Source organism: Punica granatum, chromosome 5, assembly GCF_007655135.1.
Source record: "Punica granatum isolate Tunisia-2019 chromosome 5, ASM765513v2, whole genome shotgun sequence".
Lineage (NCBI taxonomy): Eukaryota > Viridiplantae > Streptophyta > Magnoliopsida > Myrtales > Lythraceae > Punica > Punica granatum.
Genome location: NC_045131.1, coordinates 29987328 through 30009776, shown reverse-complemented (window position 1 = coordinate 30009776; position 22449 = coordinate 29987328). Strand labels below are relative to the sequence as shown.

General features: G+C 41.2%; 4 protein-coding genes across 5 annotated transcripts; 3 read left to right on the top strand and 1 right to left on the bottom strand.

Annotated features, from left to right (window-relative positions):
• Positions 1–1448: 1448 nt before the first annotated feature.
• LOC116209414 (50S ribosomal protein L4-like) lies at positions 1449–4584 on the top strand. The gene is made up of 9 exons (XM_031543045.1): positions 1449–1796; positions 2270–2454; positions 2550–2611; positions 2835–2958; positions 3117–3265; positions 3380–3487; positions 3619–3738; positions 3972–4145; positions 4236–4584. Exons 2-9 carry the CDS (start codon positions 2340–2342, stop codon positions 4335–4337), a joined length of 954 nt encoding a protein of 317 aa, XP_031398905.1. The 5' UTR covers positions 1449–1796; positions 2270–2339; the 3' UTR covers positions 4338–4584.
• A 1213-nt stretch (positions 4585–5797) lies between these two features.
• On the top strand, positions 5798–9436 carry LOC116208679 (chromatin remodeling protein EBS). Its single transcript, XM_031542220.1, has 4 exons — positions 5798–6443; positions 6738–6806; positions 7334–7469; positions 9070–9436. The coding sequence occupies exons 1-4, from the start codon at positions 6004–6006 to the stop codon at positions 9094–9096; spliced, it is 672 nt and encodes a 223-aa protein (XP_031398080.1). The 5' UTR covers positions 5798–6003; the 3' UTR covers positions 9097–9436.
• Positions 9437–12855: 3419 nt separating this feature from the next.
• Positions 12856–17110, top strand: LOC116208420 (subtilisin-like protease SBT2.4). Its single transcript, XM_031541856.1, has 10 exons — positions 12856–13127; positions 13266–13410; positions 13482–13888; positions 14436–14531; positions 14768–14837; positions 14999–15281; positions 15380–15720; positions 15880–16147; positions 16243–16512; positions 16608–17110. The coding sequence occupies exons 1-10, from the start codon at positions 12916–12918 to the stop codon at positions 17015–17017; spliced, it is 2502 nt and encodes an 833-aa protein (XP_031397716.1). The 5' UTR covers positions 12856–12915; the 3' UTR covers positions 17018–17110.
• A 37-nt stretch (positions 17111–17147) lies between these two features.
• Positions 17148–22245, bottom strand: LOC116208421 (protein STRUBBELIG-RECEPTOR FAMILY 8). Of its 2 annotated transcripts, XM_031541858.1 has the most exons (16): positions 21767–22245; positions 21203–21334; positions 21045–21116; positions 20877–20942; positions 20702–20773; positions 20506–20577; positions 20346–20417; positions 20194–20259; positions 20054–20119; positions 19631–19941; positions 19119–19378; positions 18467–18738; positions 18210–18345; positions 17978–18117; positions 17723–17879; positions 17148–17514 (listed from the first exon to the last, which is right to left on the bottom strand). In XM_031541858.1, exons 3-16 carry the CDS (start codon positions 21059–21061, stop codon positions 17362–17364), a joined length of 1860 nt encoding a protein of 619 aa, XP_031397718.1. In that variant the 5' UTR covers positions 21062–21116; positions 21203–21334; positions 21767–22245; the 3' UTR covers positions 17148–17361. The 2 variants fall into 2 exon arrangements, with proteins under 2 accessions (XP_031397718.1, XP_031397717.1); XM_031541857.1 differs by lacking the exons at positions 21203–21334; positions 21767–22245 and having other exon boundaries at positions 21045–21134.
• Positions 22246–22449: the final 204 nt, after the last annotated feature.

Sequence of the window (22449 nt, the reverse complement as noted above, 5' to 3'; positions counted from 1 at the left end):
GATTAAGGGTGGCCGGCGACAGGGCCCACTGATCGGAATTGGGGGTCTTCCAATTTCGATAGAAAATTGGGGGTTCCCTCAATTCCAACGGTGGAACCCCATCGTCGCCCCAATAATTATTTTTGCTGGCCCAATAATTGTTTTGGGTCGGCCCGACCCAAAATAATACTGGGCCATGAAACTCAGGCTAGGCGCGGTCATTCAAAATTAATAGGTTGGCCGATCCGAAATCACGGTCAATACATTCAAGTGTAGACAAATATTCAACCATACAAAAGCCTAAATATAGTCCAATCACCACGAAAGAACACATTCAACCTCAAAAATTCCAAATCCCAAACATATATGGGTTGTGTTGTCAGTTGTGGCCTTATAGGATTCAATTTGTACAAATATATATATGTATACATAAATATATATGACAAGGAGGCTTTTGGTGTTTTGGAGGAGGTGCTGCCCAAAACGATGGTGCCTAATTTGGCCTCAAAAAAATTTGGCGGACCGATCCTGCCCAAAATCATTTTGTGGCAAGATTTGCTGGTCCAGGCCGAGGGTCAATTTTTGCCGGTCCTACCTGAATGGGGGTCTTCGGTCATCACTGTGCAAGGCCCCATCGATCGACCCCCTGACCCTCTTCCCCTCTGTTATTTTTAAATTTGTTTTTTATTTATTTTCAAATTGATTTCTAATTAAAAATTTATGTGGGTACCACTCTGCCAATCTTTGTGCGCCACGTGACACCATCAAGTAACATGTCAGCACGTTTGATAAAAGTGGATAGAGTAGTTAACGGAGTGGTAAAATTAGTAAAGAATTGATTGTTTGTGTATTTTTTTGTAAAAATATAAAGTTTGTAATAAAATGTAAAAAAAATTGTAAAGTTTGTGAATTTTTATTTTATTTACTCTTTTTTATATAAAGTATAGGTAATTGATTTGAATTTTTCTCCCTTAAAATCACAGAGGTTGTTTAAAAAAAATTACAGAAGTCAGGAAGGAAAAGAAAAAAAGTAATAACCTAAAGTTGGAGTCTTTCCGACTATATATTTGGTTCATTGAAATGGAATTGATGCAGAGTAGAATGAACATGGATAAGAATTGGAAGGGAATAAAATTGAAATCCTGACAAAATTCATTTTGTTTGGCCGGAGGGAATACAGTGAAACCGAAAATATATGATAAAAAGACGGAAATACCCTTTCTTTATAAATATTAAAATAATATACCCGAGACACCTTGAGGGCTCTGCTCCACGACGCCCTTCGACCTTCTGGCGCTGTCCTCCAGGCCCTGCAGCAGTCTGTAGCCGGCCACAACATCTCGCCACGTCCGCAGTCCAGAGATTGTCGCCTTCGCTGCCTCTGCCGTCTGCTATTAGCTCGCATTCGACCTCATTCGCTCCACCCGCCTCACGGTTGACCCGTGGGAGACCGTCTGCACGAGAATCGGCACGGACTTCGACTTCCCTGACCCCGACTTCACCGTAGCTGCGAACCCGCTCATGGGTCTCGTGAACCCTAGGTGACTCAGGAGGTCTGATCTGTGGGTTCGTGGCCGAACCAATCTCGGCCTAATCACGGTCTCCGAGGTCTGATATGGCTTGGTGACCTTGAGACCGGTCGGGAAATGGTGGAAGCTGCCGTCGGAGGTGGAGTTTGGGCGGCAGCGACAGCGGAAGTATGGCAGCAAGATCCAATATAGCCTCGATGAGACCGGCCGGGAGAGGTTGGTGGGACGTCCTAAGGTGGACACAGATCGACGACAACGGTAGTAGCAGTGGCGGTTTCGGCGGATAAGGTTAGTGGCAGATTTTGAAAATTGAATGAATAGTATAGGGTATTTCTGTCTTTAGCCATTCTGATGCAATCAGAATTGCGAAACTGAACAAAATGGACGGAATGTTGGTGTGTTTTAAAAGCTAGTTTGATTTTGATTTTGATTTTGATCGTGAAAAATGATAAATAAGGTGTGTTTTTATTGTACTGTGTTAAGTTAAAAGTTAAAAGTTAAAATTAAAATTTTTGAATTAAAAATATGTATTTTTATTTTGTAATATGTTGTGTTAAATTTAAAATTAAAGTTAAAATTAATGCACTGTCAATCCAAACGCACCTTAGGATTAGGGGTTAGGGGGCAGTCCGAAGTTCAATTCTGGGCCCAAAGTGCTACTAAACGCGTGTTTGCTATCCCGGCCGGAATTGGGCCGGATCCGCTTTTGGATTCCGCCCAACCAAAACCTCCTGACAGTCTTCCCCCTCACTCTCGTGCAGGCGTATTGCTTTTCTTCTTCCTCCTTCTCCTCTTCCTTACCTGGAAATCTAGGGTTTCTGAATCTCCTCAATGGCTTTGTCCAATTCGCGGAGGCTGCTGCTGCGTTCTCTATGGTCAGCGAGTGCTCGGGCTTGCTCCGATTCCGCAAGTGCCATAGACAATCATTCCTTTCGCATTTCTCATGGTAAGAGCGTTCTTCAAAAGAGCTTAAGTTTGGTTCAGTCTTTTCCCCTCGATCAAGTATATTTGTAATTTGATTTCTTACTTATACCGTCACAGAGTCGCGGGGCCTTCTTTTGCGGGATGGTGTCTCTCAAGCAGAATCCTTTAGCTCTAACAAGGTACTCTGTCACCCGATATCCCTGTTGCGAATTAGAGACAGTAAATAGTTGTAGCGTCGACAATGTTCCTTCTGTTATCTTGCTGATTTGAATAAATGATGTGGCATTATCTTTATACAATACTTCTGCTCCATTGTATGTTTGGTCGTTTTGTTTTTGTCCGTTCGTCATGTAATCTTTGGTTACTTAGCTTAATCTCTTTTCCGGGATGTTCTTAATGTAGGGCTGGTCGTCATTCCTTTCGCGTCGAAGGTTTTCAACTATTCTTACCCCCAATTCTAGTGGAAGTCATTTCCCTCTCGAGTTGTTGTCCAAGAGGAATGTAATTGTGTCCGAACGACAGATTGGTCAGTAATCATTCTGGAGGCTCTGCAAATATATGTCTGAGTTTGAGTTCATTTGGAAGGAGACATCTTGGTTGTGTGATCCTTAAATTGTTGACAGTGGCCGGGAGTTTAGGTCCTTTTTGAGTTTGTGCTCAGTCAGTCGTGTTTCATACTTTCAGGGCTATGTCAGGACCTGGTTATTCCAGTGACTAACTTCCTTAACGAGGATAAGGGGTTTATGGTTTTGGCTGGTGATGTCTTTGATGTTCCTATTAGAAAGGACATTGTTCATCGTGTTGTGAGATGGCAGCTCGCCAAACGTCAGCAGGTATTTCATTTCGTGATACTGTCGGTCATGGTGTTGACTGTTGAAACTCTCTGGAACTTGCTCACAAGCGAATTATGCGTGAGAAATTAAGTGCTTCTTGTTGTTCCTCAACAGGGAACTCATTCAACAAAAACCATCAGTGAGGTCAGCGGAACAGGGAGAAAACCATGGCAGCAGAAGGGTACAGGTCGGGCTAGGCATGGGACACTGCGTGGGCCACAGGTTCTTCATCTGTTTGCTTACTTTCAATCGGGATGTTTAGTGGCATGCTCTGCGTGGCCTGCAGGTTCTACTTCGTCTCGTTGCTTAGGGTAGGTGTGACCGTTACTGAAGTAGATGGATGTAAATGACAGTTCAGGGGTGGTGCTACAATGCATGGACCAAAGCCACGGAGCCACGCTATTAAGATAAACAAGAAGGTCCGACGTTTGGGACTGAAGGTTGCCCTTTCAGCTCGAGCTGGAGAAGGAAAGGCAAGTCTACCCTGTCACTATCAGTCTCTGTGATGAAAAGAAGAAGACTTCTTTTTTAGGCTTTGGTTAAGAGTAGTGTCCAGATGGGGTGTCAATGCTCACTGTTGTTGATTGATGCTCTAATATTCTTGTATTTGCTGCATTACTCGATCGTTAAAGGTGCTTGCAGCGTTTTTCAATTGGTTTTGTGTTCTTCTATCACAGTTAGTAATGATAGTTCTTATATTTTACAGCTTCTAGTATTGGACGACTTGGAGCTCCCTACTCACAAGACAAAGAACATCGTGAGCTATGTCAAGCAAATGGACAACACCAAGAAGGTTCTGCTCGTCGATGGTGGGCCCATCGATGAGAATCTCAAGTTAGCGACCCAAAATCTTCATTATGTGAACGTGTTGCCCTCTATAGTATGTTTTGCGGATCTTGTTTTCACCCTTGAGTATATCTTTACTCGTAAGTTTCGATTTCTTGATTGATTTCTACTTTTGCTTGGACAGGGCTTAAATGTCTACAGCATACTTCTTCACGACACATTGGTGATGTCCCGGGATGCAGTAAATCGGATTGTTGAGCGGATGCACGCTCCTATAAACCGTTGAAGCTCTTTTGTCATTTTTGTGCCAGTTAGTTCGAGATTTTTGATTCAGGGGTTCCAGATCAGATTTTTGACTCTCGATCTTCATGAACTCTGTTACCTCTTGAGAGAACGTTTGGTTTTATTAGAACTGTTCTTCCTCTCTGGAGTTGTTAGTTCGAGTTTATCGGTGTCTTTAGTCATCTAGTAATCATATCCCGGATCATACTAAAATACCATTTCAATGGAATAAAGACTAATGTCGATGTTAATTGCATAACCCTTTGTGTCTCATACTTCAATTTTCGATGGAAACCACGGGTTGAAATTTGTACATTCCTGGCCTCAAAGGATATCAGCAGTGTGGAGCCCAGTGTTTTTATTTGAGGAACATTCTAGGACTATCATTTTTACAATTTCCCTCGTGTCTCTCCCCAACACCACAACCCCCCCCCCCCCCCCCCCCCCCCCCCCCCCCCCCCCCCCCCCCCAAAAAAAGGATGAATAACTTATTTGCAAAATCTAGAAATTTTAAGAACACGAAAATATCTTTATTGCAGAAACGATAAAAATCTACTAATTTTTGGGAAAATAAATGGAAAAGGGAAGTTAACTGCGTTTTTTTTTTTCAAAGACATAACAATGAAATATTGTTCTATTCACCAAAAAGAGGCGAACAAAAGTCGATTTTTATGATCTTATTTACAAAAACACTTGGGTATTTGATCATTTTTTGTCATATACAATCACCTTATATTCTTATATACAATCACTATGGGCCAGAGATCCCGTCATATCATTCGATATTATTATCAGTGTTTGAAATTGGGCTCTTTTAAGGTCTTTAATTTGGAGATTTATTTAAAAAGAGGTATCAACCCTTAAATTTGGGAAATTTTCATTTGCTTTGGTGGATAAACCAAAATCACAGGTAAAGAACAAATGAAGAATTTATTTGGAGAAAAAAAGTGAAAAAATGAATTTGCTGTCATTTTCTATTTTATTTAAAACTTAACAAACAGTTCATAACTTCATATGATGGTAATTAATTTTTAAAATAAGTTTGATCATTTTTTATCTATATCTATCAAACTGAATCATTTTATCACATTCAAATACCAAACTTAATCAAGATAGGATTAAGTATAATTTTTAGAGGTACTAAATTATGTCAATTACAAACTCCAGCGGAAATCTGATACCGTCCACTGATAATATCACAGTTTTTAAATTGTCCACTTTTAAGGTCTTCAATTTGAAAATTTATTTAACATGATAATCAACCCCCAAATTCGGAACATTTTCACTTGCTTTCACTTGATAGACCAAAATCTTTACATTTTTGGCAGGCCAATAATAAATGAAAATTTTATTTAGCCCCAAAAGTGAGAATTTGAATTTACTGTCTTTTTTTAAAATTGAAACTTACGTTAAATTTTTTTTTATAAATATTAACTACTGAAAAAAAACTCTGCAATAAAAAAAAGCTGGACTTTCTCACAGTCCACTTCTCTCTCTCCCCAATCTCTCTCATGAGGTCTAAGGCTTCTCTTCATCTTCCTCCTCTTCCCCTTCCGGAAATCTAGGGTTTCTGAATCTCCGCTCCCACTCTCCACCGCCATTAAATTAAGCTCCAAATCCTTGCATTGTCCCGGAAGCCCTAGCGAAGCCCCGCCGCGCACTGTCCCCAAATGGCGAAGACCCGACCCGGCCTCATGCCCAAGCCCAAGCCCGGCAAGAAGGACCTCGACTCCTACACCATCAGGGGCACCAACAAGGTCGTGAGGGCCGGCGATTGCGTCCTGATGCGGCCCTCCGACACCGGGAAGCCACCCTACGTCGCCCGGGTCGAGAAGATCGAGTCCGACAGCCGGAACAACGTCAAGGTCAGGGTCAGGTGGTACTACCGCCCCGAGGAGTCCATTGGGGGAAGGCGCCAGTTCCACGGAGCTAAGGAGCTCTTCCTCTCCGACCACTACGACATCCAGAGCGCTCACACCATCGAGGGCAAGTGTATTGTCCACTCCTTCAAGAACTACACGAAGCTTGAAAACGTCGGCGCCGAGGACTATTACTGCAGATTCGAGTACAAGGCTGCTACTGGCGCCTTCACGCCTGATAGAGTGGCCGTGTGAGTCTTCCTCATTTGCTGAGCCCCGTCGTTTCTTGCCTTCATTTGTGTCGTTTTACTGTATTTTGTGTCCTTCGGTTACGGACAAGTGTCTTCAACGGAAGGACGAAATGCAAATATGAAAAATTCAAAGGCTGCATTTTTCCATTGACCCAGGAAAATTCTCGCTTTGACCCGTTCAACCTTTTTCCGCAGCAAATGATGAAAACGTTTTGCATTACGATAGAACCGTTTGGTTTTTCTCATTATGGGCAGTTTCATGTGTTGCTTGACTCATCTATGTGTTCAATGAAGGTATTGCAAGTGTGAGATGCCGTACAATCCAGATGACCTGATGGTGCAATGCGAGGGGTGCAAGGACTGGTACTTGTTCTATTCCCTTTGCTCCGCATTTGCTGGTAGTATGTGCCTTTGATGCTTACTTGGGTTGGGTTGTTGATGAAAGGAGGTTCCTTGATTTTGAAAAGAATATCTTAATGTAGAATCCTCTATCCTAACAAAAGGGTCCACCTTGCCGATGTTGCAAACGTTTCCATTACTGAGGGATGTGTTATGAATCTTGATTGGAGGAAAAAATGGTCCTGAAAGAATATATATAAGGGAAAAGAATATTCCAAATCCAAAAACTGTATGAAAATTACAGCATGTTTTACACAATGAATCTGTCACTTACTGAGAGAAAGGGGAGCAAATGCTGCTTTCGCATTGGACCTGCAACCTTTCCTTGCATAAGATACTCGGAGCCTCTTATTGATATTTCCTACATAACACATTGGAGACACTGATGCTGCAGTTCCCCTTTGGTAGTCACAAGGTAGAGAACTTTCTGCATGGTGTTTGCTTACATGTTCCTTGACTGCTAATTGTTTTCAAAATTTCCTTATTGCCAGGTATCATCCAGCTTGTGTTGGTATGACCATTGAAGAAGCAAAACGGCTAGATCACTTTGTATGTGCTGAATGTTCTGATGATGATGCCAAACGAGCAGAGAATGGATTTACTGCATCCCCAGCAGCTGATATGAAGGTGATAATTATTGGTTGTAATTTCGACATAGTTTATTAGAGTGCCAATATTGTAATTTTCTGTTTATGTCTCCAACAAGTATCCACCTCAAAGACCAGCTTCAATATCTCTATGGAAAAAAAAACTTTGCAAATGAAAGAATATCTTGAATTGTCTTGGTTGGTTTTGCTGCTTTTCAAAGCTTTGATCGATTGAGGCTATTTTTTAAGGCAATAAGACGTGTATATACATGTATTTTCTGATGGTGTAATGGATGTAGGTACGCAGGTTAATTGATTTTTAGCCTCGGGGTGAAATATCTCCACTAACTTCATCTTGAAGTACAAAAAATAATGAAGGTCAATCTCATTATGGGTGCAATATGTTGAAGAATAATTTAATGTTAGAGACATCTAATGCTTCGAGTTCAGTTAGAGGAAAATATAGAAGCTTCCTTTGAAATGTAGTTTGATACTGGAAATTTTTCATGAGAAACTGCAATGTTAATTATCTGTGACTGCAAATGCCGGATACTGAGCTCTTTGCTTATATGAACAATTTTTTTTGCGTTCAAGATTTCCATTTCTCTTTTATGATTTTTATTTGTTTTTCTAAATGCATGAAAATCAATTTTTTTATCCTGCTTTGCTGAGGTCCTTGCGTGTTCCTGTTTACCTGGTAAAAGGGGTGTTCTCTGTTGCCAGAATTTGTTGTAATGCTTGTGATAATTTTGTCTTGTTGGAGAGTGGAGCTGACATGGAAATCTGCATTTGTACTTATTTCCTGTGTCCTCTTCATGTGTTTACCAGCTATTGGATATAAAGTGAATGCCAATTCTGCTAGCAAACAGTATATGATTACGTACTCTTTCTCAGATCTTCAGCATTTCTAAGCCAAGTCACAGTTATACTGTTCTCTTTTAAGTTTTTCTTTTCCTTATCTTGGAGCGGTAGAAAGCTGATTAAGGCTGATGCATCATGCTTTTTAATCTGTGAATGTAGACTAGTCATTCATGGACTCTGCAGAATATTTCATTCTTTCATCCAATACAAGTGTTGGTCCTTTTGTTTGTCTGAATGTTTACTTATTATTATGATTTGAGGTCCTTGCTACTTGAGGTATATTCTTTTATCAACAAGAATGAGAGGAAGAGGAATTATGGTAGGCTGCTTAACTAAGTGGACCCTATATGTGCTTATCAAGAAAAGTACAAAAGTAACTTTCTCTTAATTTCTCGGGTTCCGTTAGATGATTGTATTTGAATGATAATATAGTTGGACTTGTGCATTGCAGCTTATAGATAGAAAACTGCCTTTTATATTGTTATTGTTATGGAGTTCAAGGTGATATGCGCATGTTGGATTCAGATTGCTCGGTTCCTTTCTTTGAGTTTCGCTTAAAACGGTCTTTCAACAAGAAACTTGGTTTGTTGAATTGCTCTGCTCAAATTGTTATGTGCTTTAGGTTCTCTATTCTCCTGATAATAATGTACTTATGGATTCTGTCTAATTTATAGCTGAACAAATGTAAGGATATTGTGGAAAAGTTGGCTATACTGGATGCGGGGAAGCATTGGCATTCATCGGGATGTGCTTTCTAAATAATCTTAATTCTTTTGCAGGTGGAATCGAAGCGCAGGAAGAGATAAAGGCATCAATCAGCTCGCCTTATTTTGCTCGAAAGAATGACCCTTTGGAAATTTTAGCGAGTAGAATGCTTGTGTGTGAGGTGAGGTGTACAGTGTTGGTGGACCTTGGTTTGCCTCGGAAAGGAACCGACTCTTTAGTGAACTGTGCTTATGTTAGGGTTTCTATGGACTCTTTCAGGTTAGCTTTTTAGGAGGTATGCTGTTGTAAAACTTCTGCTTGTGATGTAAAGAGGGAGCTTTTGGAGCTTTGCTCTTATGTCTGTGTGTTCTGAACCAGGGAGTGCGTGCTCTGGATTCTCATCGACTTTTTATCGAAGCAACTGTGAAGTTTTATAATTAATCTTTGCGTCCTCATGATTTTCGTTGGATTTGGTAAAAGAAATACGTACCTTGAATCTGCTACTTCGGTTCCAGAAGAAAAGCATCGCGGGAGCTTAAAATAGAACTGTATCTTCTCAATTTCTGGAACCTGATGGATAGATTATTAGTACTTATAAACAAGGAAATTTTATACTTCGGTCAATAATTCACATTGTTCTTGAGGGGTTCAGTTAAATCCCCAAATACCACGTTTGAGTTTGTTTAAGTTTAAGAGGTTTTACGCTTGTTTTCTTTAATTAAGATGTCGGGCTCAAGTCTGTCTTGTAGATGACAAGAATTCACTCTGATAGACCTTGGAACTTTCGGATAATAGGATATACGTAAAAAAGAAAAAGTCTCTAATTCTACATACAATTATAAAAGCCGAAGCAACACCTTGGAATATATTACATAGATTAGAGATAGTTCATGATTGAGTAGCTTTTAAAATTTTCACAAATTACAACACGACGAATGTCTTCTTATTATCGTGCCACTATACTCATAGAACCTCAAAAGTCTTTTCTGTTTTGAAAGTTGAAAAATAATCTATAAATAGTGTTTAAGGAAAAAAAAAAAACCTTACTATTTGTGCTTACATGCTCGCATTATCTTCACAAGGTCAAGACAAAAGGCTCTTATTCTAAAAGTCGTGGGAACTCCAATTTTGGTTATATAAATTTTGTAAGACATTATCATCTTGTATTATGAAAATAACTGAAAAATTTTAATTAAAATATAATTATGAAGAGATCAACTTTAACTAAATATATTGTTAAAATATTCGAAATTTCTTAAGGAGGAAACTTCCGCTAAGGTGGCTGCAGAAGAATCTCTACTAAGGTTGTCACAGATATTTTATGCACCTATAATCTATTATGAAACTGGTGACCCCTCTTTTTGATATGTCTAAAGATTTTAGCTCGTGAGTATGCTCTAGGAGTGATCGGGTCTGGATATCTTGTATTTTTCACGATACCCAAACACTGCCTTGTGATGGACATGTTTCAAGATTTTGGAACCAAACCCTACCCTTTTGAATCTTGGAACCGGAATTTACCCGGAACTTGTATTATACCACAGATTCCGAATACCTTGTTGGAACATGTAAATTCTTTATTATTATTATTATTATTATTATTCATATTTTTTCCCCCTTCCTTCAAAGAAGAAGAACGGGGGTTCGATTGAAGCCCCTTTGCCTTGAATCGAAGCATCAGGGGTTCGATGGGAGCCTTGTTGCTTTGATTCGAGTCTTAAAGGGCTTCAATCACCCTTGTTACTGCATTCGAGGCACAAATGGCTTCGATCGAAGCCCTTTATGCCTTGGAATCGCAACAGTAAGGATTCAATGGAAGCTTTGTTGCTTTGACTCGAGTCACATTTGGCTTTGATCTAAACCCCCTTGCTTCGAATCATAGCCTCTTTACCTAAAAATTATTATAAAAAAAAAAAATTGTTACAGTTCTTGATGATAAGAGGGCATTGAGCCTTCAATATGCAAAAATGTAGGACCCAACTCATTGATAGATTTGAAATGGCCTTCAAGTTGAGGTGTAAGGATGAGAACTTTGGGAAGAAGACGAGCCAAAGAGAGGATTTGTTGGGAAGAGGTTGGGGCAATTTTTCAAAGAAAATAAAGCTGGGGTCCTTTTTGAAGAAAAATAAAAATAAGAGAGTAGAGCGGAGTTGTGTTCAACTCCATAAACAAAGAGGGTAGACTATCAGTGATTTTTTTATTGGTAACTATTATTCGGTTCCGATTCTGGGTATCCTATATGTCATAATCAAAACCGGAATCGGTTTTCATTGGTTCTTTATTTTAATACTCGGATCTATCATATTTTCAATATGAGTTACTCGGACTCTACTTTAACGGGTAGGTTCCGACCGGTTTCGAGTATACTCGGTATCTGTGCACACCCCTAATATGTGCCAGTCTTGCATTTAGTACTTCGTAATTATAGTTGCATGACCCCGATGAACAAACAAATTTATCGACATTGGTAATTATAATCATATACATCTTGTTTTAGAGTCGATGCATGACCAGATGAACAAACAAATTGATTGCCATTATGATGGAATGGGGATCCGAGCTTCAGGTTTTGATGGTCTTCACGATCCTATCCTCACGAATAACGCTCCAAGCTAACCTGCACGAAGGACGTCGAGGGTGTTCCTTGATTCCCCCTCCGATTCTTAAGTCAGTATAGGATTTATTTCAGTATTGCATTAACCATAAATAACCTAACATGCTTATATAGGAGAGAGGATATATATGGATATTTTCGATATACTTGGGTAGAAATATATTCGGTGAATATTTGATTATACGAACTATTCTGACTGCGGAAACATGAAAGATCATGCTACCTGTCCTGTAGATACTTGACTAGGCCCAAGCTAGTCTTGGGCTTGGGCCTCGTCGCTTACTCTTGGCATGATGGGCCATCATAGCAGACTTTCACGATGGGCTTGGACTCGAGTCGTTAGGCCCGTAGCCCATAAGTGATTATAATCATAGACATCTTGTTTTAGAGTTAGATAATTAGACCAACAGTTTTACTTGACGTTGTGTACAGAATGAGTCACAGTTGATAATTTAGGAGGAATGCTTTTTCAGCGTGCATCATGTGATATTTGAAAATCTAGTGAACTCTGATTAATCTAGTTCGAGCCGAGTTGGCCCACTAAATACTAAAATTCTTACTGCGCGGATTTTCTCCATTTATAATACTTGAACTCGTGACCTTTTTTTTTTTTCCCCTTTTGTGTGCACCATTGTATGTAGATTTTCTCCATTTACAAAATTTGAACTCAAAACTTTTTTTTTTGTACACTATGGCATTCGAAAGTTCAATAGATCTCGACTGATTGAGTTCGAGCCGGATCAACCCACTAAGAGAGTAAAGCTCTCCTAATATCTTATTTTAGAGGAACAAACTTCAAACTATTTGAACCAATCTATGTTGATTGGAGGAATGCTTTTCCTCAATTGCAGGAACTCGGGTAGGTGGGCTTAACGAGTTACTCAAGACACGATTGGATGAGTAGCATAAATCATGTGTTGGATTTTTTATTTTTATTTTTATCACAAGGGAAACCGATGAACCTAGTATAATAAAATATAAATTTTAATTATAAATAATTAGGCACGGATAGTCCCATTGATTATCGAACTTGAAATATTTTTATTACCGGGGGAGAGCATGTATCACTGCGTTATACATTCTTTTCATGTTTTGGACTTTTACTGTAAGCAATAATTTCTCGACCAAGCCATAGATGGCAAGGACATAAAACAAGACATACGTTACACCCTGAACTGTTCCTTAAACTAGGATGAATTTGTGCAATAGAAAGTAGCTTTATTCACATTTAAGGACCTCACTCACCATTATTACAAGTTAAAGCTACATCTCAGACCAAGATATTCCATTACTGGCGCACCTCGTTATGACAATTATGGCTAAGATTTCCCAAGAACATCTCGCGATAATCACGTTCCTGATCCTGCTTGCGATTTCCGTGGTCGTTGCCAGCATCGAAACCATAGAAAAGAGAGGCATATACTTAGTCCTGATGGAAGGAGAGCCTGTTGCCTTTCATGGAGGTTCTACAAATTGCCGTCAAGCTAGAGAATGTTTGCATAGACCGCAGATGAACAGGTCAGAACACACTCGTAACTGTGACCGTGGTCAGTTCAGTGTCATACGCATGTACATCTGATAACTGTTATACCGAAACGCAATTTGGTAGGAAGGTTGATCTTTTATGTTGTCTTTCTTCTGCATGGGATGGGGTAGAGAGATGTCTAGGGCTTGTGCAGAGAAGCTGGTGAAGTCTCATGACCAACTTCTCCAGAACACTCTCAGGAATGGAACCTACGACAAGCTCTACAGCTTCAAACACGTCGTAAATGGCTTCGCCGTCCATGCCACCCTGTCTGAGGTTGGTTTGCACCGTGGACATCGGATTCCATATATAGCAGCATGAACTGTATCATAACATGAATTTTGCAGGCTAAGAAGCTGAAAAAGGCTCTAGGAGTGAAGCTAATGGAGAGGGATAGAGGAGCCGAGATGATGACAACCTACACGCCGGAGTTCCTAGGGCTGCCGGAAGGACTGTGGAAGCAGCAAGGAGGAGGGAGAACCGCGGGGGAAGGGATCGTGATCGGGTTTGTCGACACAGGCATCAACCCGTTACACCCGAGCTTCTCAGCTCGCCAGTCGAATGGTGTTTCATGTGGGCCAGCGAACGCATCTCGTTTCTTGGGAAAGTGTGAGACTGGCCCTCAGTTCCCCGCCACCTCATGCAATGGGAAGATAGCCTCCGCGAGGTTCTTCTCCGCCGGGGCCCAGGCCGTCGCTCCCTTGAACCGGTCGGTCGACTTCCTCTCACCATTTGATGCAGTCGGGCATGGCAGGTATATCATCATATAATATGCATCAGCTGATGGTGTTTTTACATTTCCCAATTGAAATGCAATAAAAAAAAATCTTTAAAGAGAAACTAATGTATATGGTTTTATGAAAATGATCGAGTCGAGTATATATGGCTCAAGCTGCTCGGGTTCTGATGAACGTAAACTATTCAACTGGGCATGCAGCACAAACCGTACTCTGGTACCATATGTAAGACCAAGATCGCGATTTCATTTGGCAATTATTTTTTCTTAAAAAAAAATTTATATAAAAATTATTAATTGAAAATATTTTCATTTGGATTATTGGATTAGTTAGGATCTTGTTCAATCTGGGCGTTTTTAGTAATGGGCCTGATAGGGCCCAATTGTATGGGCCAAGCTCATTACAATACCCGGCCCAGCATGAAATGTCAACTCTTTTGTTCATCCCGGGTAGGCTGATACTGATAGTGACAAATTTTTACCAATTTTGCATATAATTATTTAAAATTTCATTTTCACTGGGGAAGAAGAAGTGTATAATTGAGTTGTAATTCTATGTGAGCAGTCATGTAGCTTCCATAGCAGCTGGGAATGCAGACGTCCCGGTCGTCGTGAACGGCTTTTTGTATGGACTCTCGAGCGGGATGGCCCCTGCTGCAAGGTGATGTAAAGTTCGTTAATTCCGGTCCCTCACGCTACAAAATATACCATGGCCAATAGTAAACCTCATATGGATGTATCAATCCTTTTTAATAATTCCATTTCTCTTCCAGCATGCTTAGACATTATTCAAATCTTCGGTCATAAGACTGAGACATTTGGATTTACTAATTGACAGATATTTACAAATGCTTTTTATCGAATTGACAGTTTAATTTTAAACATTCTTTGCCACAGAATTGCTGTTTATAAGGCAATGTTCCCAACAATAGGGACCTTAACAGATGTGATTGCAGCAATTGATCAGGTAATTAGCACAATTAATCCCCTTCATCCATCTCCATTTCAGAACCGATCTACTAATTTCCTTAGTACAAAAAATTGATACTTGTTCGGAAAATCTCTGGCGAAAAATTTATTGATATTGTGTAATACTTTGAATTTCACAAATTTTATGCAATATGACAGGCCATTTATGATGGAGTGGACATATTGACTCTATCGGTGGGACCGGTCCAGCCGCCACAGAGCACGCTCACGGTATTGGGCATGTTCGACATAGTGATGCTGTTTGCACGGAGGGCTGGAGTGTTCGTAGTCCAAGCGGCTGGAAACAGTGGCCCATCACCTTCCTCGGTGATCTCCTACAGCCCATGGGTGGTTGGCGCGGCCGCTTCCTCCACAGACAGAACCTACACTGGGTCCCTTCTCCTTGGAAATGGTACGAGAGTCGGAGGAGTGGGATTGTCAGGTACCTTATTCGTCTTATGTCCCAACATGAGGTTCTTCCATATGCGTGGCTGAAGTTCTACTGTCGGGTTGACATGTCTTGCCCGTCTGAATGATTAGGACCAACCCTCGGGAGCGGTCTCTTTATGTACAGGCTCGTATTGGCGCAGGATGCTGTCAAGCGGAATGGGACCTTTCCGAGGACACCGCCGTACACGGAGGAATGCCAATATCCGGAAGCATTTGACCCTCTTATAGTGCAAGGCAGCGTAGTTATTTGTACCTTCTCGAGTGGCTTCATCAATCAGACCTCCAGCGTTTCCGCAATTCTAAGCACAGCCAGAGATCTACACTTCACAGGTTTCGTTCTGGTGGCCAACCCGAAGTATGGAGACTTCATAGTGGAGCCTATACCATTCCCCGTCCCGGGGATAATGATCCCGAATGTTTCCGACGTCAAGGTACACATATGTATTGTTCAAGGAACTTGTTCGTGTGAAATTATTGTGTGGATCGAGTCCGTGAAGAAGTATGTCTCCTTTATAGTTCCATCGCTCGAAAAGGATGGAGCTTTCAGACCTGAATTTAAAGAGAAAAACTGCGGCATTCTCCTGATGCAGGTAATATTGCAATACTACCAACGGCAAACTTCCCGGGACAGGGCAGGGGCCGTGACCAACTTCAGAGCGAGAGCTGCCATCGGAGAGGGACGAGCTGCTGCATTCACCAGAAGAGCTCCCACTGTCAGCCGGTTCTCTTCCCGAGGACCTGACTTCATCGATGTTTACAAGAACCTCATCGATGTATTAAAGCCCGATATTCTCGCCCCAGGCCGCCAGGTGTGGGCTGCTTGGAGTCCCATGAGTGTCTCGGAGCAACTCCTAAGAGGTCTGCCTAGTCTTTATTATGATCAAGATATGGTCCTGATTGAAACCAATCGAAAGGTTTATCTCTACATATACTGATTCTATGGTACCTTTCAGGACACAGTTTCGCGCTACTATCAGGGACGAGCATGGCAACTCCTCATGTTGCCGGTATTGCTGCTCTGATCAAGCAGTCTCGCCCGACATGGACACCCTCTATGATAGCTTCAGCGATGTCTACTACTGCGATTAAACATGACAACTTCGGTAACATTATAATGTCTGAGGGTTTTGATTTCAGCCTCACCACCTCTACTCCTTTCGCAATCGGTTCAGGCCACATCAACCCCACAGGAGCAATCGATCCTGGCCTGGTTTTCTATTCAGGTAATTGCATTTACCCACATCTACCCAGTCCAGGCAAACTGATTTCAACCATCCATTCTCGCTTTCTGCTGATATAATTTTTTTTTGTGATGCAGAATATGAAGACTATATTGGTTTCTTGTGCTCGATACCGGGCATTCGCCCATCGGTGGTTCAAGCAGCAACAGGGGAACCCTGCACTCGGACACTCGCCCACCCATCAGACCTCAACCTTCCCTCAGTTACCATATCAGCGCTAAACAAATCCAGGACAGTTCAGAGGAGCATAAAAAACGTTGGGACAGTGCAGGAGACTTACTTAGGCTCAGTCCTTCCCCCGAATGGGACGACTATAAGCTTAAACCCAACTTGGTTTACAGTTAATCCCGGGGAAACCCGGGATTTTGACATAGAAGTTAATGTTACTCGAGCGATGAGCACTTTCAGCTTTGGTGAAATTGTCTGGACAGGGAGCTTGAATCACATTGTAAGAATACCATTAACTATTCGGACAGTTTCTGTATAGTGAACTCCAGAGATGCATTCCAGATGATTTTATTTAGCTTCGGCTGAAGAAAAGAATATAAGGTCTGGAAAAGTTTCTGGCTAAACTTGCTTAGACGTATATCGAGTTTTGGATGCAAAAGGCAGCAGCATATTCAGAAATATATAACCTCAATTTGCATGATCATAAGAAATGAAAGTAAGAATCTTTAAAAGAAATAATCACACATTCTTTTCCTGGTAAGCTCCATGGGATTATACATTTATCAGGCACCCTGCAGATCAACTAACCTTCGCAGAGTTGTATTCAAAATTTGCATCATTGACGAGGAAAAAACTTCAGCTAAGGGCAGAACCACAGGTTGATTAGAATGACATATCGATTGCCTCGTGTTCTGGGGTCCTGTAAGTGAAACCTGACTCATCGCTTGATCGCCTCTTCACGACACTTGCCCTCTGAACCAACCGAACCAACTGCTGCACGACTTCAGACATTGGTGGCCTGAATTCGGGTTCAGGCTGAATACAGAAAGAGAGATTATAAATTAGTTCATTGAAAGTTTCAGCAGTGTCTCGCATGATCAATAATTGAGAGAAGGCATAATGATTATCTAAAAGGTTCAAATTTTCCCACTGTTACTAGCGTCTGTTGATTCACCGTGATGAATATATATCTGCACACCTTCTCCCTGGAAGTGATGTTACTCGTGAAAGAAGACTTAATTACCTGTACACAAATTGCAATAATGTCCGCAAAACGCGAGAGGGACTTTGCAGGGTACATGCCATTCAATGCAGGATCAACCATCTTAGACAATGCATCTATGTCATGGAGCTGCGGTGTGGCCCACCTCACAAGAGATTGTTCCGCTCTAACCCTCGAGCTAAAAGGCAGAAACCGATGCATGGGGGGAAAAAGGAAAGATAATTCGACATAAGTTTTTCGACACAAAACAAATTAAAATCAGCATTGATTTCATACCTGTCTAGAGGCTTCCGACCTGTCAAGAGCTCCAACATCACCACTCCAAAACTATACACATCGCTCTTAACGGTATATACTCCGGACAAGGCAAACTCAGGAGCGCTATAACCAAATGAGCCAACCATTTGAGTGGAAAGCTGCAAATGAAGAGTGACAGGAAGTCAGAGTAATCGGCATAGAAGGGTGAAAGAGGAATTTTGTTCAGCTTTTAATTACCCCCTTTTCTTACCTGTCTCTCAGTGTTTGGGGTCAGAGCAGCTAAACCACAGTCCGACAAGTGAGGATTAAGCTCTTCGTCAAGTAAAATATTTGCCGACTTGAAGTTTCTATGTACAACCGAAGGCAAACACACTTCATGCAAGTACCTGATAACATCCATAGAAAACTCAGTTTAGAGAAGAAAAACAATTACTTACATGTAATTTGTTCAGGAAACAAGAAAAATGTAGCGTGATAAACATCTAGAGAATTAAGACATAAACATACTCTAGTGCACGGGCAGTGCCAAGGGCTATCCGGACGCGGGCATTCCACGTAAGCATTTTGCCACTATCTTCGACAAAGTGAAGCATATCGTGCAAATTCCCATTTCCTATGTACTCATAGACTAGGAGACGCTGTCCATGCTCCGCAGAGTAGCCGATCAATGAGACTATGTTGGGATGTCTCAATCGCGACATATTCGAGACAGCTTCAACAAAGTTGTCCTCTTCCTGTAGCGATAGAGCTGCATTGTCGATCTTCTTGACTGCCGCTGTCTAAGCTCAAATAAGGAAGACAAAATACAGCCATTAAACCATCAGAAGATGAAACTACGTAGTTTTGTCTCAGCAAATTAAACAACAATCTCTTTTCACGGAATTATCACTGTGTATAGATATATATCTTCAATAAATGCAAAGCAACATAGTGATAATTCTCCAATAACCCTTCAAAATACAGCCATTTACGTATGGAGGTAAGAGAACTAGCCAACTCATAAAATCTTGGAAAATAATGGACTTTAAAATGTACTTTTACCACAAAAAATGTACTTTTACCACAAAAGAAAACAGAAAACTAGATGGATGTTCGGAATAGGAGCTAACCTCATATTGCAAACAAAAAAACTCGTATTCATGGAAAGTGATGAAAGTACCTTTCCATTAGGTAACTCTCCCTTGTAAACTCGACCAAGGGAACCTTCACCAATAAGAGATTCTTGACTGAAGCTATTAGTGGCCGTTTGGAGAGCAGCAACAGTGTATGATGTAGCAGTAATGGGGGGGTTGACCCGCTTCATCGACCCATTATTCCCCTGTACCCTCTCAGCTGCCAATTTCTCTATTGGTGGAGGCCTCAGATCTATAACAGAGGCACTTGCTGGTTTCACCCTGTGCTCTTGCAGCTCTGTATTTACTGCAAAAGGGAGGACATGACGCATTTCAACATTAGTTGGCATGCTCCCTTGAGACACTTGACCTCCATAGAAGTAGCCAACAATACCATCTTTGAAGTACTTTTAAATACTTAACGTCCTTGAACACGACCTAGTTTTCCTTCTCTTCTTTCAAATGCTTTTGTTTGAAAGAAAGTAAACACATGTAGTTGATTCATATAGATCTATTCGCTTTAAGAGAGAGGAAGATCAAAGTCGAAAATTAAACGCACCATTAGGTTTGGCAGTAGTCTGACTTCCGACGGAGGAGGCACGGCCGCCCTCCATCCGATTCTTTCTTGAGCAAAAGCAAAAGGCTAGAACCAGGACTAGGACCAAGAGCAGCGCACCTACAACTATACCCACAATGGCTCCAGTTGCCAATCCTTCACTTGAACCCGATGTTGAGCTATCGGAACCCTTTGTTGTGCTTGGGGGACTAGACCCAGAACGAGTCCGATTCTCGCGCGATTTCCCGGGCGGAGGTGGCATGTAGGGTGGTGGAGGAGGAGCCGGCCCATTTGCAAAAGTATTCCCACCATATCTAATAATTCATTTGGAAGAGCAAAATAAGAAACCAACCAAACAATCGAAGAAATGAAACCACAGTACCAATTATAACATACGGAGACTGAAACTTGTGACAGCTTCCTTACATGAATGTTGGGATAGAAATGAGTTCTTGAGGAATCCATCCGCTGAAGTGATTGTTAGCGACATTTCTGCGGAAAGCATACAGTCACTCCAAGAACAAAGTGACATTTCAAATTGGTAACTCATAAAGGTGAGAACTCACAGTGTAGTTAGCGGCAAAGAGGTAAATACATCAAGCGAACCAGTCAGTTGATTGCTCTGCAAGTACCTGAGGAGAATCAAATTTAGTATGACTGCAATTAAGCACGAGATTTGAAACAGTGGGAAAACCAATGGCATTGTTTGCGAACTCACAGCGAAGAGAGATTTGTCAATGAGGTGAATGAACTGGGTAGATCTCCCGACAAATTATTGAAGGATAGATCTCTGCAGTGGCAAGAGGGCATTAATTAATACTTGAAGAAAGAACTACAGCAACACATATTACTCATAGCCACATCACAATGTAACTTACATTGTCCCCAACTTGGTCAAATTGGCAAAAACATCTCCAATTGAAGTGGAAAGTGAGTTGCGGCTCGTGTTCCTATAACAAAAATTTCAGTATTACCCGATTATTAATTGGAAGAAGCTATTACAATTGAAACGAACTGGGCACTCTTAGTAAATAGACAATAACTAAGGGGAGCGTAGAGAACAAAAACACTTACAAGTAGGTAAGAGAGACCATGGTGCTGATGGAATAGGGGAGATTCCCGCTAAGGTTATTTCCCGCAAGATTACTGCAATAAATGTGAGTTCATGGAGTTCATCATATTAATCATGTAGCTGAAAAAATTTCACAGCTTCAGAAATATATAAAGTGAACTGTGGTTCGAACATTACAGGCTCGTGAGATTTGGGGGCAGCTGGTAAGGGATTGCATCATGGATGTTGTTGTTGCTCAAATCACTAAGAAACAGAAAGCAAATTTAAGTTTAGATAATACAATCAGCAAACAATTAAAAAAAAAGGATAATCAATCAAAGGGGACAAGGGAAGAATATATCTTACAAGTTTCTCAATGACATAAGGTTTGTAAGCAAGTATCCCAGTGTTCCACTAAGCCCCAAACCCGAAATTTCACTGCCACACATCGTAAGAAAACTTAGTCAGCTAAATGAATCTGCATTCAATAAAACAAAGTAGACATTGAGAAGGGATATCGGTACATTGAAATGACAGCTGAGCCCTCGCAAGTCACGCCTTTCCACGACTCTGCGCAGGGATCACCGCCGCTGCTTTCCAATTGGTAAGTTGGGAAGGACTGTTCAATGAAGTATACAGAACCTGAAGACCTTGAACTGGAAAACATAACAAAAGGGCCATTGAGAACCTCGGATAAAGTTATTATCTTTACAGTGGAATTTCGCTGGTTATGATGGAAAAAGAAAAACATTCTTCACATTGACAGAGCATACACATGATGGACTATGTCTATATGTGAAAAACAACAGTGGAAAGTTTCTTTCAGCTACTAACACCTGCAACACTTTCTGAGCATTTCTTTTCCAGTAGCCATCAAGAATCAAACAGCCAAGTGTTTGATGACTAAGAGAGGACCACAGGATCACATTCCAAAAGTCCATCTCCATTGACAGATCAGACTCCCAAAACTAGCAAATGTATCAGCAAACAATTCTGACCACAAGCTCAGAACAAAAAGGCCAATTTGGGAACACACACAGTAAGTACATTCTACAAAAAAGGGTCCGAGAAAAAGAGAAGCTTTTTACCGTCAGAAGGATCAGTGGAGCCATGGACGGCTAAAGCCAGAGCAGCAAAGGCCACGATCGCGGCCAAGAACCAGAACCCAGCTGGCGAATCAGCTGGAAAGCGAGAAAAACGCCGCCTTTGCTGAGCCATCTTTAAGGTTGTCATCATTACCACCATTGTTTGCAGTCATTAACAAGGGAGGAGGACAGAGACCTCTGGGGAATGGAGATCAAAGCCAAGGGAAGCGGCCATTAAAGAAGAATAAGAAGAAGAAGGGAGGGGAGGCCGTAATAAGAGAGAAGCTGTGTGGGTGATGGGCTGCAGTGAGATCCGTAGCTTGGCAGAGTAATGAAGAGAGAGAGAGAGAGAGAGAGAGAGAGGGACAGAGACAGAGATGGGGGAAGGAAGAGTGAATAAGGAAGTGTGTGTCGGCGATGAAGGAAAAGCAGAAGTGAGAAAGAGTAAAAATAAATAAATAAAAAATTAGATTAAAAAGAAAGATGGAGAGAAGGGAAGAGGAAATGTAATGAAACAGAGCAGAGGAAATGTTGGTTTGGAGTTGGCGAGCAAAGTACGAGACTTTTTCTTCAGGGCGGCTTTGCTCTTTTTCGCTCCCTTCCTTCCTTCATCCTCCTTCCCTCATTCCTGATATTTGGAATTAGAATTGAGATCCGACTAATTCACTCGAGTCAAGTCTATTCAT

What these genes read in the sequence shown, in the direction of transcription:
- LOC116209414 (XM_031543045.1), top strand. Translation starts at nt 2,340, where the DNA reads ATGGCTTTGTCCAATTCGCGGAGGCTGCTGCTGCGTTCTCTATGGTCA. An exon ending in AATCCTTTAGCTCTAACAAG is followed by an intron (nt 2,612 to 2,834) that starts GTACTCTGTCAC and finishes TTCTTAATGTAG; the next exon opens with GGCTGGTCGTCATTCCTTTC. An exon ending in CTCGAGCTGGAGAAGGAAAG is followed by an intron (nt 3,739 to 3,971) that starts GCAAGTCTACCC and finishes TATATTTTACAG; the next exon opens with CTTCTAGTATTGGACGACTT.
- LOC116208679 (XM_031542220.1), top strand. Translation starts at nt 6,004, where the DNA reads ATGGCGAAGACCCGACCCGGCCTCATGCCCAAGCCCAAGCCCGGCAAG. An exon ending in TGCGAGGGGTGCAAGGACTG is followed by an intron (nt 6,807 to 7,333) that starts GTACTTGTTCTA and finishes CCTTATTGCCAG; the next exon opens with GTATCATCCAGCTTGTGTTG. An exon ending in CCCCAGCAGCTGATATGAAG is followed by an intron (nt 7,470 to 9,069) that starts GTGATAATTATT and finishes ATTCTTTTGCAG; the next exon opens with GTGGAATCGAAGCGCAGGAA.
- LOC116208420 (XM_031541856.1), top strand. Translation starts at nt 12,916, where the DNA reads ATGACAATTATGGCTAAGATTTCCCAAGAACATCTCGCGATAATCACG. An exon ending in GATGCAGTCGGGCATGGCAG is followed by an intron (nt 13,889 to 14,435) that starts GTATATCATCAT and finishes CTATGTGAGCAG; the next exon opens with TCATGTAGCTTCCATAGCAG. An exon ending in GGGATGGCCCCTGCTGCAAG is followed by an intron (nt 14,532 to 14,767) that starts GTGATGTAAAGT and finishes TCTTTGCCACAG; the next exon opens with AATTGCTGTTTATAAGGCAA.
- LOC116208421 (XM_031541857.1), bottom strand. Translation starts at nt 21,127, where the DNA reads ATGTGTGGCAGTGAAATTTCGGGTTTGGGGCTTAGTGGAACACTGGGA. An exon ending in ATGGTCTCTCTTACCTACTT is followed by an intron (nt 20,578 to 20,701) that starts GTAAGTGTTTTT and finishes TTTTTGTTATAG; the next exon opens with GAACACGAGCCGCAACTCAC. An exon ending in GGCACTGCCCGTGCACTAGA is followed by an intron (nt 18,346 to 18,466) that starts GTATGTTTATGT and finishes GGATGTTATCAG; the next exon opens with GTACTTGCATGAAGTGTGTT.